The sequence below is a fragment of the Spea bombifrons genome, chromosome 5 (assembly GCF_027358695.1).
Source record: "Spea bombifrons isolate aSpeBom1 chromosome 5, aSpeBom1.2.pri, whole genome shotgun sequence".
Classification (NCBI taxonomy): domain Eukaryota; kingdom Metazoa; phylum Chordata; class Amphibia; order Anura; family Pelobatidae; genus Spea; species Spea bombifrons.
The window spans coordinates 10597249-10614517 of NC_071091.1; the positions used below are offsets into that span (position 1 = coordinate 10597249).

At 42.1% G+C, this 17269-nt stretch overlaps 1 protein-coding gene and 1 non-coding gene across 13 annotated transcripts in view; both read left to right on the forward strand.

Moving 5' to 3' along the window:
- Nucleotides 1-17269, forward strand: part of ARHGAP12 (Rho GTPase activating protein 12) — a 41724-nt gene that overhangs the window by 10539 nt on the left and 13916 nt on the right. For 6 of the 12 annotated variants that reach the window (XM_053466530.1, XM_053466532.1, XM_053466533.1 and 3 more), the window contains 4 exons: nucleotides 12709-12966; nucleotides 14711-14851; nucleotides 15585-15665; nucleotides 16703-16828. In XM_053466530.1, coding sequence (XP_053322505.1) covers nucleotides 12709-12966; nucleotides 14711-14851; nucleotides 15585-15665; nucleotides 16703-16828 — 606 coding nt within the window. The remainder of the gene's footprint in view (nucleotides 1-12708; nucleotides 12967-14710; nucleotides 14852-15584; nucleotides 15666-16702; nucleotides 16829-17269) is intronic. The other 6 variants (XM_053466534.1, XM_053466538.1, XM_053466541.1 and 3 more) reach the window with 3 other exon arrangements.
- Nucleotides 8293-8434, forward strand: LOC128498574 (small nucleolar RNA U109). The gene has a single exon (XR_008354787.1). It is a non-coding gene; the product is annotated as a small nucleolar RNA U109 (small nucleolar RNA).

The following is a 17269-nucleotide window of genomic DNA, read 5'->3' on the forward strand; positions in this document are numbered from 1 at the left end:
AAGACCAGGAATATTGTCGGTTAGTCGTGGTGACTTTTTTTTTTTTTTTTTTTTTTTTTTTTTAACCCCTTCCCTCTACTCCCTTTTTAATATGGACAATATGCTTTAAAATAAATCCAATCGCAGTAATGTTCTGGTGGATCTTCCGACTGTCAGGAGACAGGTTGCTTTATAGAATACATTTAATCTGATTTCCGGGACGGTAACTAAGGCTTCTTTTTTGTTCTGACAGAATACAGAAAAAAATAAGTGATTAAAAACGTTGCCTTCTGCACCAGTATATGTAAGGTGTTCTCGTTATTTTATTATTGCTGTTAATATTTCCCCCTCCCCCGCTGTAATGGGGGTTACGGTATCTGCCGCCGTTCTGTTATTGCTGTCACCGCTTGCTAAAGCCCTTTAACTGTGTTTATCAAAAGTATGTTCCTCGCAGGCTTCCTTAGAATCTGGACCAAGGACTCCTGTTCTGTTTCAGTCATAGTGGGGCTGATAATTTGTTCAGCCGCTTCTGATGTGCTGAGCTTCATTTCGTTGGACGCTGCTTTAGCCGTATTGTACAGCGCTGTGGAATATGTTGGTGCTTTAATATAGAATAATAATGCTTGGTGAGCAGAGCCTGTAGCGTTAAAGAAACACTTATTGCTGCTTCAGTCTTATTTAAGGAAACGCCGCGGTCAGATGTGTGATAAGGACTTTCAGGCTATTGTTTGCAGTGAAACCAAACACAATGTTCTCGTTCCCGGCTGGGAGTGTTGTGTGTTTGGTTTCGTATCTGCGTAGAATACACCGTGGGAGATACCCCGCTCAGCTGGAGCTTCTTGACCCGTGTAGGGGGGTAAAAGATGTTTAGATACTCAATCATTTCATAGGTCATTAACGCTTTTAAGGAGACCTCGCACTTTTTAGTTTGGCCACTTAACAGCTAGCCTCTCGAATGGCAAAGGATCATGGGTAGGCGAGTACTCGTATCAAACATAGAATTGCATTATAACGTCAGATATTACACGTGCAATAATGGAAGGACAGGTATGGTGTTCGTTCCCCTTTAAGTCACGCTTACCCTTTAAGCAGAGAGCTGCATGAGGTTGATGGGATATTTGTGGTCTGGCTCAGTAGAGAAAATACCTGGGTACAAATTAAGAAAAAAAACCCCATCAAACTAATGTTTCATTTCAGTCATATCTCTCATTGTGTGTTTTGTTAACGAATGAAATGGCTTAGCTTTAGAATAATCGGCTACTAAGTATTCAGATTTATCAGCAAACGTGAAATGTCATGTTGATGAAACATATTTAGAAATGGAAGTCTAGTGGAGCTATTTAGTGTTCAACGCCTGCGAGCGGCGCATGTCTGGATACTCAGGGGTTTTAATGTGTTTTAATTTTCTCTGCCAAGTATGAAGACCTCTTTAATGAGACAGCGGTTTAGGACTTGAGCCCAGTAGCTTCCCGCGTGTGTCCCATCAGATATTTATTTTATTAATAATAATGCTCTGACCTCGTTGCCCGGTCTTCGGGGGGGAGAGGGGGGAGTCTGTGCGTAGATTCCTTTGAATCTCTATACGCGTTACATTAATTTAAAGGTGACGCTTGGGTGTTATACGCATTAAAGTGCTGCGGTAAAGGCAGCCAGGGGAGACGTTAAGATAGATCCAGTAACTAAATAACGCAGAATGGACTGTAATACGCTCTTAAAAATAAAAGTGTTTCTTTAACATAATAACCTTTTAATAGTATCACAGCAGTATCTGCATGTTTATTCCTCCCCATTCAGACGTGTATTCCTTGTTGTTAAGCGTGTTGTCTGACTTTGTTGAAAGGTTATGTGTTCTGGCAGACTCTGTGAAGTGGAGATAGCATTAGATAACGTTAGAACAGGAAATTAAAGGTACGGTTTAATATCCGTGACACCCCTGCAATAGGAGAACGCACGTTTAAAATGCTCTGAAAAATGTATTATTTCTTGCCACTGATTGGCTGCAGACCTTGCACATGCGCCGTGCGGTCTAAACAGATCCCTGCTGATGGGGTGAATACATCACGTGCCGGATACATCTCCTGGAGGGCTTTTAGCAGGGGAGAGGGGCAATTCTGCAAAGTTCCCCAATGCATTTGCAAAACGGGCTACGCAGAAATGTAAATGGACAGCGCGCCCATCATATGGATTAAAGCGCACGCCGCGGCTGGAGTGTCCCATTAACTGGCTGGTTTCTGCCAATTCTTGACACAGATCTCAGCTTTTATAATGAATAAAGTCCTTTTACTTTTAAACCCAAAACCGTGACGCCTTCAGTAAATAAACGCCGGTTATTTAGTTCTAAAAGCTGTGGCATTGCCTCGTCTCCTGCAGCCGGGGTTCCTTGTGTCCCTTAACCAGCCGAGATCCTAACGGCACAAGGAGACAAATCAGAAAAGTAACTTATTCTTTCTGAGCTTTATAGTTCGGTGATGCAAAGGCCGTGCCTAGCCCCGCGTTACACATACCTTCTATTTATTTAATGAGCGGCGACTGTAAATGTCAAGGTAAATGACTGTATACGGAGTTCCGTTACTCGTTTAACCCATGCCGCGTCGGTGCTTTATGGCAGGAGAATCACTAAAGCTGGATGTCCTGCTACAACGTATCCTCACGTGATCTATTCTACAAGAACCTCAAAACCCACTTCTTAAGGGGAGCGTCCAACCTTTTCAGCTAGAATCTCATCACTATAGAAGCCCTGCAGCTATGTATGGCGCCGTCTCTCCCCTTTCTACATACGTTAATCGTACAGACATCTATAGACTGCCACCGGTAACATGGCATAAAATATAAAGATGGTTACAATGTCAGTAACTTGTGCTGTATTGGCGCGGCTAGTACCAGCCTTCTTCTCTGTAGCAACCCCCATGCTTGTTATCCTTCAATAATGCTTATTGTTCACAGCGAGTCAGCTGTGAAAAATATGAACCGTTTAATAAGCTCCTTTTCTTCCTCGCTTTCGTTTTGTCACCAGACTCATGCGGCAGAGAGCTGGCCCGATGCGTCCTTCGGGTCCATTAAAATAAATCAAACACGGGGTTCTGTAGCAGAATTTCTCGGGCTCCCCGCTTGGCATTTGTTCTGCCATCCCACAGACTTTTTACTGCAACGGATGTATGATTTGTGCAGAAAAAGCTATGATTGTCTAATTGAAATACGTACTGTTGGGGAGGCTTTCAGAGCAACAGATTGATGTCCTCCTGGGCTGCATATAATCCCTGACTGTTTGGGAACATATTGTTTTTATCATGTATATATAACGCCATCGGTTCACACAGAGCTTCTTACAGTCCATACATTCAAAGTGTCTGACAGAACTAGAACTGGCGGAATAAGATATCGACACATTAGGTGATGAGGGTCCTGCTCATAATATAATTAAATTACTTTCAGCAGGACCCATCCCAGATAACATGGCTTCTGAGCAGTAAGTATCTCAAGATGTTACTCTTGGCTTTGCTAGCCCCAGCCTGACCCGAGCAAGGATTCGAGGGGCGCTAAAGAGCCCCCCCCTGCTCATACACAGAAAATGCTTCTATTTACTTTATGGGCTGCTCTTTTGTGTGCAGGTAAAGAATGCAAATTAAAGTAATTACGAAGAACATGCGCGTTCTTTGTTGGGATGGCTGTATGGGGCTTTAAGGCAGATTCAACTGCTTGAGTGCGTTTAGCAATCTGATCAAATTGTGCTCTTCCTGAAGAATGTAGGACGTGTTACAATGACTGCCTTGCTTCGTGTAACAAAATGTGTATTTGTTCCTTGCTAGTGGTAGAAACCGTTTGTCTTCTACCGGAATGTGAGCTGCATCACTGTTGGTGCCCTGACCTTTCAGAAGATAATTCCTCTTTGACCACAAACAAATCAGTGTGGTTTAATACACAGAGGTCTCATTGCACCACGCTTAAACGAAGGCTGGTTTTAAAGATGACGTAACCCGTTTAGAAAGGCTGATTTCTCTAAAAATGGAACGATGGCTCTTTGGCGGTAGAGCTTTTTTGGGCAATGAACACCGGAGGTGGGTTTGCCGCACACAGGGAGGTAGCCATACAGGAAAGTACCGCATGCCCACGGCTAAATGTGGTTGTGGCTCTTTAATGTTTTGGGGCTGTTTTTCTTAGTCCTTGATGCCATGTATCTTATCAAATATCAACATTAAATGAACCTCTGACTGCCTCTGCCAGAAAGCTTAACTTTGGGCCGTGGTTGGATCTTCCAGCAGGACAATAATCCAAAACATGCATCAAAGGCAACACAAAAATGGTTTACTGACCACAAAATGAAGGCCATCCCAATCCCCTGACTTGAACCCCCATAGATCCCGGCCATGTATTCTGCAACCTCGTCGGGCATTATAGGAGAAGACCCAAAGCACAAAGTATTGACTAAAAGGGTGCCAATAATTCTGGCGCATGCAGCATTAACCTCTGATGTGTTTGAAATTGTTTGTCCATTAGAACAGGGTTTTTGTGTATTTTTTATTTTTGAAGAAAAGATCAAAGGGTTAAACAATAGACACATTTTCACACCATTTTTTAATTTACCAAGGGTGCCAGTAAACGGGGCACTGTAAAAGAGTTGGTGGTAGCTAAGTGGAGCAGCCTCCCAGCAGGAGTGGTGGAGGTTAAGGTAGTAAGGGAATTTTAAACATTCATTGTACAGGCAAATGCTAAACATAAGTCAAGACCATGGACTGATTACGCTCTGTCTTTACTGGCAGATTAGATGGACCGAATGGTTCTCATGTGATGTCATGTTCTCTTTCTATAAATTGAGTGCATTTTTTTTTTGTACTTTTATTTTTAATGCTGTTTAAATTGTGTGCACATCTTGGGAGATATGCCTCATGATTTAAATCAACCCCTCTGTGGTGGATTTAAAAATAAACTTTCCTTTTATGTAGTTTGTATATTGGGAAAAATTCCCAATCCAGGGTGAAGTAGCTAAAATTTGGCAGGATCTGGCTGAAGTGCAACTTGATCTCTATGTTGCCTTTGAGCACTCGGCCGATGCGCGATTACCCGGAGTGCCTGGGCAGGAGTGTGCACTTGGGGGATCCCTTATTTAGTTTATTTAGTTTCGCTATATTGGGTTTTTAACTGCGATACACAGAGAGCAGCAGAATTCAGCTCAATTCAGACAAAACTATTATCCTCATGTCTCTGGTGTAGTTGCGAGAGCGATATGAATAAATAACTGAAAGGGAAAGTCCTATAGAAAAAAAAATATATTTTTACTTGAGTGTAAAACTATAGTATGGGTGACAAAATCCTGATTTTATCTCATTTTGTTACAATAAACATCCTTTATCTGCAGGATGATGCTTGAACTTCTCTGCTGGTAGTGAAACATTTACAGTAAAAATGTTCCCAGAGGGTCTCTCTATTCCCTCCTTAGAGCTCTGACAGCTTCACCTGCAGGCTGACCCCAGGTACTGCGATCAGCAGTGAAAGGCAATGGAGCCCTGCTTCCTGATCACTCTGTAATCAGCGGCAGTGAATAGTAATGTCACTATGACGTCATAAGGGGTGCCATCCAGTTCCAAGAGAGATTCGTAACTCCATACGATGAGGGAAAGGGTTCTAATCGCTGTAGCAACTGTACTGTTCCACTCCATGTTATGGTACAAACTTTCTACCAAAAGGACTTCTTTACGTTTTGTGCTGTTTCACGTGTTGCGTGTCCATTCTGTGGCAGCTCATACGGTGCAGTATTAGGGTTTAAAATCAATGTCTTCATGAGAATAGCGAATAGACTCTAAAAGAGAGATTTGCTGAAACCGGCATTAAAAATATATAGAAACATAGAACCTGACACAGATAAGACCCCTTCAGCCCATCTCGTCTGCCTCTTTTCCCCTGAGCCTTATGCCCATCTCATGCACACTTGCTATGTTAACCCCTTCCGTCACGGTTTCATTTAAAGACGTCCCTGTCTCCAAGGAGCTCAGGATCTATGTATAGGCGTATGGCAGCGCACTGGCAGAGTTCTTGCATGGTTGAAAGTGTTGATTGAAAGGATCAAGTTCCATTCTTATTGTTTGCTTTCTTTATATAACCCATTAGTCACTCTTTTTAGCTCCTGTTTAGTGAGGGCGTGATACTTGAATAATCGAAGCTTGGCCGCTGGATTGCTGTCTTCACGCGGACTCGTATTCTGTAAGGGGCGTAACGAGATGCCCCCTGTACTGGGCAAAGTACCCAATTCGTTCCTCTCGGGTGGTCGGTAAATATTTTAGTTTGCTCTGTATAATTGGGAAGCACTCGAGGCGACGCTTTTAATCCCACATTTAAAATAAAGACCATTAAATGCTTGACTACTGATTGCGTTTCTGTGAATCGCGTGTACTGAGGCAGACTTCGTGGCCGAACAAAGCTTTCAGTGTTAAATATTTTTTGTTTTCTGTTGCTTAGAGACTTTTAAATGAGATTTGGCGGCGTTTCCGATGCTTAAAGATTTGGGTAAAAATTAGATTTGGTGTATAACTGCAGCGTGCGGTACGGAGATGCCGCGTTACCCTGCGGCTGCTTCTCGCCTGCAGCAGGTTTTATTCTTGGTGAGCATCCAACCATTTAGAAGTACTTTAAATAAATTAATCTTACCTTAGGCAGAAGCTGCAGTGCTGCATCTTCCCGCTTCTTGGTGGTCCGCACGTGTTTGCCGTGGCAGCACTGAAGTTGACCGGTGATAAGTATATCTCATGGTGGGAGATCTGGCAAAGAAGCCGATGCATACGGGGGGGGGGGATTCTGCAGAATCAAAGGGAACGCCACATAAATGTAATGGGATCGCTCTGCGTTAAAATGTATATGATGGCTAGAGTGTCATCCAAAATATGATTACGGCCCAGGCGAGTTTATTTTTATTGGGTTATCGTAAAACATGTTGCGTGATAAATAAAATTCATATATGAATACATAGTACTGCAAATACGTCACAGCGAGACTGGAAAACAAACACTCGGCTATCCTATGAGCGGCTGGACTGAACCTTTAATTAAAATGGAGAAAAGGTCGCCCTTTGATACAGAGTGAAGATTTCGTACACAACAAAGGAAGGGATTCTTTACAGTGAGGGCAATAAAGGTACGGAATTCACTGCCAAGGCAGGTGGTGCTATCAAATACAATCGTTGCCTTCAAAGAGGGTAAAAAGCAGAACGTACAGGGCTATAAAGGATAGAATAAACATCAATATCCAAGGAGAAATCAGATTGCCTTTTGGAGTCAAGAAGGACTTTTTTTTCTGTAAGTGACAAAATCCGAAAAAAGCTTACTTGTTTGTTTTTTTTTGGTGTTGTTTTTGTTCGTTTTTGCCTTTTGTATCAAAAGCACAGGTAGCAGGGTTGGACTTGGTGAATTTAGGATTAATTTTCGAACCTTAATTACCATGTGCTGTGATGTCAAGGTTTTTTTTTTATCCATGAATGTGATGTCATAAGTTTCCTCCCAGTGCTGTAGTTTTTTTGTCATCTGCTCCACGGAAGGTCAGTAGTTTAACGGTTTGACGAAAAGTAACAATGTTGTCGGTTAACCTAATAAAACATAAAAACAGTTTTTGAATTAAACAGCCTGCTGACTCGGAGTACTTCCTGATTTATAAGTAAAGTCAGCACATTAAATGTCAGACAAAACATATTTTTGACCATTTCAGAATTTGTTGACAAAGGCCTTTTAAAAATATCATTTTCTGTGTTCGGGTTTTGTTCCTGCGGAAGGTCAGCCTGTGCTTTGTTCTTAGCTGGGTATCATCGAATGCGCCCCCCCCCTTTAAACCATTCTCTCCTAAATATTCTCCCCTGGATACGCTTTGAATGCTGAGGGAACGCTTCTGGTTTGCCACGTTTGGATATTAATCTAGGTAATCGATATGAATAGAAACAATTGTGTTGTATTGGAATCATATGCGCTTTAATGCGTGTGATGGCTGAGTGTCCCCTTGAAAGTGCTGTTGTGTCCCATTTGCGCATGCGTGGAGGGATTCCGCAGAACATATCTTCTGCTTCCATCTGTGTACTCAGTGCCAGTCGGCTCCAGCACGGGCTCAGCAAGCGGAGGAAGGTCTAATGTCACCCCTGTGTGTAAATGCCCAGAAAATGCCCCAATTTATCTCAGTGGGAGCGTGTTCCTGCTAATGATTTAGCTGTCAGTGCCCCCAAAACACTGCAGCTTCTTCTATGTCATATATTTAAAGAAAAAAATATATATATATATATTACTTTAATATGAATTGTTTGTTGGTGCGTCTGCATGGAACATGTTTTAAAACATTCGTGTGAAGCATGGTGGGCAATGATATTGTGCTCCGTTTTTGTGGGGCATCAGTGCAGCCGTACCGTGCAAGAGAAACATCTACAGGAGACATCAGGGCAACCAGTTGTGAAGTACAGACTGAGTTGTAGTATACGTCTCCTACAGTGTGTGTGTATGTATGTATATGTGTGTGTGTGTGTATATATATATATGTATATATGTGTGTGTGTGTTGCTTTAAGGTAGTTCTATTTTTGATTGAATGTGTCCCAAATAAGTCCATTTCTAAACGTTCTTGACGTGCCTGCCATCACAGCACCCAGCATTGGAACACTAATGGAATATTAGTTCATGTGGCCAAGGTTTTAATGAGTTTCCAGCTTCTGAGTCCTTAATGTAGAGATTTATTCATACAACACGTAACCCCTTTTTTTAATTTGTATTAAGAGTTTTTCATAAAAAATATATTCAAGCTTTTTAAAACTACTCCAGTAATATGAGTAAGGGTTTTATCTCAATTAATCTCGTATTGCATTTGGTCCACATATAACACCGGTATAACTACTCTTTGGTTTATTAATATTTTCTTTTTATAATTTTTCTTTTTTCTTTGGTCTTTTTTTTTTTGTGGTAAATTCCTTTTTTATTTATTTTTTTACATTTTTTTTTTTTCTAGTGCACATATGTATCACGGTGATAAATCTCTAACACCAGTCCTGTAAATGCTGATTTGTAATTATATTTGGGCGCTGTGGGACGGGAGGTGTTTGTTATAATTAATGGCAAAGCTCCAGATTACCGAATGCTGCTTTCTCAGCACAAAACTAAAATGTGCTTCCTGCTATCTCCGCTGTAGCAGCCGGCGGCGGGTTTATTTGTTAATCGTTACGCAGCACGGCCCGGTTACTTCGCGTTCCCAAACTATTCTCGGAGTGTTCCGGTTGGGAAGTGTTCTCTTTCTCTACGTCTTTTGTGAAGGATCGATGCAAAAGTGTAATAAAAATGTAAATAGGCTGAAGCAAAACTAATTTTTTTTAATGGATGGGATGCAATTTTTTAGGAAAATGTGTAAAACAAGTTGGGATTCTGTCTTCTATATTTGTGGCACATGATGTATCCGTTTTGAGTTTCTAGGGTCATATGTAAGGGGTGCGGAAAGTTGATTGTACCAGGCCTGGACTGGCTATTACATTTTATTTATATAGCGCCAGCAGATTCCATGGCGCTGTTACAATTATTGTAATTTACCACATACAATAACAAACTGGAACAAAAAGCAGAAGAGGCCCCTGTTCTTGTGAGCTTACAATCTAGTCGGTGGATGAGGGGGAAGTGAAGGAGAGGGTGACTTGGATGGGGATGAGTTGATCGAGTCTGGATGATCTGTGAAGGTTGTTGGTCGTTCAGATTGATTAGGATGCTGGTTGAGGGTGTTAGGAGGAAAGGGGGGGTTTCAGAGAGCTTTTGAGAGCCACGTACGAGGGAGGAGGTCTGAAGAGGTAATGATGGGAGAAGAGACGTAGGTCACAAGGAGAATGAAGAGGGCGGTTAGGAGTGGATGTGAGAGTAGAGCTATAGGGGGTGCGGAGTTATTAGGGTCTCTGTAGGTCAGGATGAGACGTTTGAATTTGTGTCTGGCTGGTATGGAGGGACTGGCACAGAGGAGCAGCGGATGAGGAACGGTGACAGGGAAAGATTAGTCTAGCTGCAATGTTGAGGATGGATTGGAGCCGTGATCTGGCACATCGGCAAAATGCTGGCCAACAGAACCGCAAGCTTACCCGATCTGGAGGGGTAGATTAGGGGTAGTAGTGCAGAAATGGCTGGAAATGCCGTGCAGACCTCAGCGCTGGCCTTAAAGACTTAACAGCATTTTCTCTACAGTTTGATACATGATGCCGATATCGGCCGTTTATCGAGCCAGTGATTGCGCATTTAATTGATTGCACATGATACAATATCTGTTACATATGGGGGTCTCTAAGACCACAGGGGCACGCGTCCTATTTGGCTGTATTGTCGTTGTCTAAATCTGTGTAACTTCATCCACCTTTTCTAAGACTAGGTGTTTTTATAGAGCATTTTCAAAGCAAACGTCAAACCAGCTGTTTCCATTTTAAGTGGCAAAGATTGGAAGTTTTCCAGGAAATTCACTTTACTTTTATCTACCGCAAATTTACTATTATTGTCCTAAAAACTGTTGGAAGGTAACCGTAAACCAAGCAAAAAAACAAAAAAGACCTCACCGCTCATGCCTCTCTGCCACGTTTTTTCCATTAAGAAAATAAATGTGTGCTTTTACCCGATTCTTCATGTCTCCTTCATCAAACGGACAGCTTGCTGATCTAAATGCCTTCTTCTGTGTTTGTTTGGTGGGGATTCAGTTTAACAATATAGTGAAATGCAAACACTGCTTCTTTGTGGTTATAACTAAGAAATAGATTGTGTTTATAGGAGCGCCTAACCCTCATCCCAACACCAGCCTCTAAAGATAGACATCTACCGTGATATGGTGAAGTGCCACCGATTCATTGACCAAGACCGTGTAACGTCCTCGATGTTCCTTTGGGTCTCTGGCCAATTGTAAGATTTGTGATAAAAAAAAAATAATTGAAACAACTTGGTTAGTGTAATCGATTATTTCATTCCCATTGGACCAGTCATGTTAAGTAATTAGAAAAAATGACAGTATAGGAGGAAAACCTGCAGTATAGGAGCTTTTCAAAGAAGACTCTGGTGGTGGTCTATGTTCTATCAGTGCCCAACCCTGGAGCACGTTGGGGCCGTAAGGAGGCTTCTTCAGAAAACATAATAGCTTCTTATAAATGGGCTCTACTGTGGCTATATTAAACCAAAACCCTACTATATTTCAAGAGCTTCTATGTTGTGCGTGTTTCCCAGTACGGGTGGTCTGTTGTCCAGAGAAAGGTACTAACTCGTGAAGACCAAAATGAAATATACACCGAACGCGACCGTTACCGACCGCTTGGTCTGCCTCGATGTAAAGTTAAATCCGTTTGTTGAAACCTGAAGTGACTGTTAAAGCAAGAACTCGTCCCCCTTCTGTACCAGCACGCCTTAACATGTTTAATCTTATAGTCGGGTTGTATATTTATATATTTTAATGTTATTGTTCATTTTCACCGTCTTGCTATTGTGATAGTGCTGCGGAATCCGCTCTATAAATAAATGTAATGACCGGCTTCTGGAACTGCAATCCGATCTGCCTGAAACTCTATTCGGTATTTACTCTCCTGCTTTATTGATTCAAGTAAAGTATTCATGTTCTGTTGAAACGTCGTCCACGTGGATTGTTGCATAGAAAGTGTTTAAGTGAGGCTCTTCTTAATGCTTGGAATAAAATGTTCTGTGGTGACACCTGCTGGATTACGATGGCTGGGATGTTTTATTTTGTCATTTAAAAAAAAAAAAAAAGTGTTTTTTAATGTGTGTTCTGATTTAGAACGCCGTGGTCAAATGAAGTTTATTAATATTATATACACTATTGTTCACTTGAAAATGTTGTCCATTAAAATAACATGAAATGGATCAGAAATCCAGCACAGACGGGGTTTAATATTGTAAATGACTATTGTAGCTGGACACGGTTGATTTTTAATGGAATATCCTCATAGGCGCACAGAGGCCCCTTATCACTCCCATCACTCCTGTGTTCCAATGGCCCTTTATCACTCCCATCACTCCTGTGTTCCGATGGCCCTTTATCACTCCCATCACTCCTGTGTTCCGATGGCCCTTTATCACTCCCATCACTCCTGTGTTCCGATGGCCCTTTATCACTCCCATCACTTCTGTGTTCCGATGGCCCTTTATCACTCCCATCACTCCTGTGTTCTGATGGCACACTGTGTTTGCTGATCCAAGTTTAGGTTTGAAAGGCTAACTGATAGTTATAAAACCCTTTTGCAATTATGTTACAGCTAGAAATTTACTTCATTTCCATGAAAATGGTGACCCCAAACTATTGGACAGTAATGTTAATGGAGTGTAAGAATTTAAATCCACCCTTGTCTGCGCATGGAGACACACCTCAAGGGGATAATGTATTAAGTTGAGCGGGTGATGGTCTCATCTTAATACTCTTGGTTTTCTTTTACCGTTTAAATCTTCTTCCTACTTGTGGCTGCCTGTTCTTTTTAAGTAATTTTACTACTTTGAACACTTTTGGGTTTCTGTTCCTAATGAACCCTCGTCTACCTTATGTTTCTATATGTTATAAATTATACTTTAAAGTGGTTTTCTTCCTTCTTGATAACAGATCTGGGTTATATTGTCTACATAGTAAAATTAATCATAATCAAGTTTCCATTATACTTTTTTGGAAATTTTGGCCACATATCCAGAATATGTGGCCTAAACGGCGTAATCCGAAACCGGCTGTGGCTTATAACCTCCTTTCTTCTTCTTTTCCGTTTCTTCAGTTTTCCGTTTCTCCTGCACCTGCGAGATCAGATTCTCCCGTGTACGCAAACTTACAAGAACTGAAAATCTCTCAATCTGCTCTCCCCCCTCACCCGAGCGCCCCGCCGGTCCAGGTGTCCGGGGACTGGGAGACCCATAGAGATAACACTGGCCGTTTTTACTACTTTAATAAAGCGACGCAAGAAAGAACGTGGAAGCCGCCTCGTGGCACAAAAGAACCAAATCGGGGGGAATCCTTTAATCAAGTGGATCACGAGGTATGGACCAAACCGTTCCCGCTGTCTGTGTCCCGTTGTTCTCCAGCAGTGGTGTGTGTGTGTGTGCGCGTGTATACCTGCGTCACGGCTGTCTCCGTGTCCTTCAATTAAATGTATCCGTTAAAATGAAATTGTGCTTCGGTGGGGCAAAATACATCTTGGAAAGGTATATGCTGGGCAGGACTTGACATGCGCCGGATCACCACAGCAGCCACTAGAACCCACACCTAGGCTTTTGCAGGGCTGGCCTCATGAATCCGGTGTAGCGGGTGCCGCGAGGCATGTATCGGGGTGACATGATGCACGCTACGAGACCTGCCGGGTACTTCACGTCGCCCGTTTCACCGCACAGCCGCAGGATTCACGATGGCAGATTGTAATCTTAGCAGGTGGAATATTTGGAGACATATAAACTGGTAACCGTGTTATTAAATATCTGCGCAGCACTGAACTAAAATTACTGTTTACAAATGTCCGTTTTCTTTTGGAAGTGCCGGCTGTGGGGCAATTGACTTAAATTAAGTTGACGGCATGGGTCAGTTAAAGGGACAGTTTAAAGCACACGATAGCCAAGTGTCCCCTTGAAAGCAGGGCTTTCTTCACGTCCTTCTCACCAAAGCACACGTACGGTATACTCAGAGAGTCCTCAACCTCGCACATGGGCTTTAAGCCACCAAAAGTGACATGAAAATAGGACCGCGGAGGGGGTGGTACGCATACATATAATTTTCCTTTATATAGAATGCCGTACATTGTCATTGCCGTGTTTATTACGCAGTGTTATATGTGCTATTGGTTCACAGAGACAAACATTTCCATTCTGCTTATATTTATTAATAGAACTGTGACCATCAGCGAAGTTATCGGCACGTTAATATTTGCAGTGTGTGCGCGATTTGAAGGGCAAAGTTGGATATCTCTATAAGTAAAAGTGTTTGCCCTCTGTAGACGGGTCTGTGAGCGCTCCGTCATGAATATTTTATTTGTGTATATATAGATACTCCAGCAGGGTTGCCATCTGCCAGCCAAGCCGCCTGTGTCTTTGCCCCAAGGCACTTCTGATAGCCGCGTTCTTGCGGCCCGTCTTCCACGTAAAAACAGGGCAACTAAACCTCCTAAAACCTCTGCACGGAGAGACCCTCAGCTGATAAGAGGCAATATTAACCCGATTTTTCATATCTGTTACAAGCAAAACCAGGGGCCGTGAGCGAGAGCAGCGAGAAGCCTGCCACGGTGCGCTGCGGTTGATGGTCGCACGCTGCGTCTGCTCGGCAGGTTATGGCAATGTTTGCGTTCTGCTCTCCCTCTGCTGATCTCTCTCATCAAACACAATCATCCCATGCGTATGTCAACAGCTTCAAACTTGGGTAGCTGTCACTTTTAAAACAGAGAGGAGCCTCTGAGGTCTCTTCCTGGCATCTGGAGATGGAGCTTCTGAGGTCTTGGACGTTTTATATGGTGGGACAGTGACATTAAATAATCGTGTGTGTGTGTGCCGGGCATGTCATTACATACACAAGGCTCATCCCCGCAGGATTATGGAAACGTGGCTTCGTTTTAAGCGGGATCACTTTGTGAATGTTCGGTCTCTAGTCGCGCCTCCCTGCACATGCGCTCTCAGTGACTCGTTCTTATTCTCTTCTGTTCTATTCCTGTATAATTATCTTTGTAACGACGATTCTTTGCTGGCTTCGATCAAACCCTTTCTTTGCATAATCGCTCTTTTCAAACTCTCTCTTTCTAGCAAATTCCGTCAGAAGAACATTCCCACAGCACTTTTGACAACCAGTCTGATAGTCAGTGTGGGTCTCCTCCGAGGGGCTGGTCAGAAGAACTGGATCAACATGGGCATACCTTCTTTATCAATGATCAAACTAATGAAAAGGTATACGGAGGCGAATGTGTATGTGTGCGCTATAGATGAGGCTTTTCAACACCTCTCTTGTCCCCACAATAACATAGTGTGAAAGATATATATATATATATATATATATATATATATATATATATATATTAATTATTTTTATTTTTTTTCTAGATTGTAAGCTCATTTGAGCAGGGTTTGAACATATAAGAGGGTTGTATGCCTTAACGTTACCAAAAGTAATCGACTTGGCCAGCCACGTATCCAACTGTTGCTCGGCGTGGCCGTGTTTTTAAATTGTCAGAAGTATGATGTGAAGGCTATGAGTTGTAAGTTAGTCTGCAGTGATGTAACTTGAGATCGGGGCTAAAAGATTAGAAGGATTTAAGTGCAAATCTTTCTACGTGCGCGTAGTTACGTCTTCCTTTTAATCCTCCTGTGTGTTTATTGGTGCGCTAATGAGTAGATTATCCTGGCGTTTCATTGTTTCTGGAAAATGTAGGGTTTTTTTTCTTCGCCTTTTTTACATTTTATTTTATTTTTTTTTTGCTTCATCGCGGTTCTGTTTTTTCAAAATTAGAAAGTGGGTAATATAAGCCCTGTTATGTATACGATTTATAAGAAATGTTTAAATATTAAAATATTATATTCGCGGGATCTGAAGTAGTTCACATGCGCAAAAACAAAGCGATGCAATTTATCTGTACACTTGTGTGTCCGCACAGTTAATATATATGAGCGTTTCTTGTTGCAGTGGATAAAACATGTGGATGAACAAGGTAGACCGTATTATTACAGCGCGGATGGACTGCGCTCGGAGTGGGAGTTGCCAAAGGTAATAAAAGATGATTTATTCTCTTTGGAATGAATGCTTTGCTTTGTTACGAGCGTTTCCTGTTAATGTTTGTGACACGTGTTACTGTGCGAGCGACACAAAGGAAGGATGACGCTATATAGTAATATAACGCTATTAAAGGAGATGCGGAACTTGTTGCTGAAACTCGTACATTCCGGTGTGAATCGTATAATGATTTATGGCTATTTCTGGGAACGCTGATGTCTTTACTCTAAAACACGGGTTTTTTTTTACTCCCGTCTCAGGATGAAGGGGCGGATTTTCAGGGTCACGCAGTCTGGAGCTGATCTTTCCATATGCAACTCTTATTGAATGATATCTGAGCACTGCTGCTTTTCTTGCTAGTATATTGTAGTTTAAATCCCTACATGAATACGAAATATAAAATCTTAGCAAAGCGTATGCGTCTTTTCATAAGGGGTGTCATTAGAACCACTCTGTTAGCACCGTTGGCAAGTCACTACAAAATAATCTTTGTGGTTGGCTATTAAGGGGTTAATATTTTGAGCGGCGGGGTCAGTTCCCGGCTGCGATACCTCTGATCGGGCCAGTGAAGCGCGTGCCGGTTTAATTGGCTTAGATGTTACTATTAAGGCTACCTGTATCTGTCTGATTAAAATCTGTTACTGGTAACGTGGAAAGGGAGGTTTTAGTCGTTCTTTCACTGTTTCTTTGAAGGAATCGTTTTAAAGCGGTCAATAAACAAATGTATTCCCAAGCGGCAAATTATTTTAGCCGCATTCTGGGGAAATCGCAATAGCTTCTCTTACCTGAAAGCCGCATCGGAAGTTGATAAAGGTTGCATTGGGTACATAATCCATAATTTGTTGTGCTAATGTGACCGAGCGCAGGTAGTGTGGGTGTTGAGTAATGTGTATATGGGTTATTGCTCTTCTGTATGCTTTGCACTTCTAGACATGGAATGACTGCCGCCGCCTTATTATTAATTGCCTTCCAGCCGTATATAAAGGGCTTTTCTAAATTTACCGTTTTTGTAACTTTACCCCCCTCTGCAGTATAACGCATTGCTACAGCCTCAGAGAGAGATCACAAAAAGCCGGAGTCTTGATAGAAAGCTTCAAGAACCCATCGTTTTGACGAAGTGGAGACACAGCACATATCTTCTAGATTCCAATGACAAGGTGCGTAGAGATTCACTCGTCATGACGGCCCTAGGCTTTCCAGTGATTGTCCTTCCAAAACCTAAGGCCGCACCGAATGTCCTTCCCTATAGTCACGCTGATCCCAAACTCCTAACTGGACCCTTTCGCTTACATAGAATTTAACATAGAATATCATGGTAGATAAAACAAAATGGCGGACTAGATGGACCGAACAAGTCTTAAATTTGGTTTTCACCGCCAAGGATGTTCGTTTTCTCCAATGAATCCATTTTTAAGTACCAATAGATCCACCAGTAGTTAATTTCGTTAAGCATATTAATGGTCTAATGTTTACCCAACTCCAATTTAAAAGGCCGTACAAGCCTTGGGTAGAATATTTAAATCTATTACATCATTTCTTTTTTTTAACTTGTGGCGACTAAGTGAAGTCATTTAGTGGACAAGCCCCAATTGTGCTTA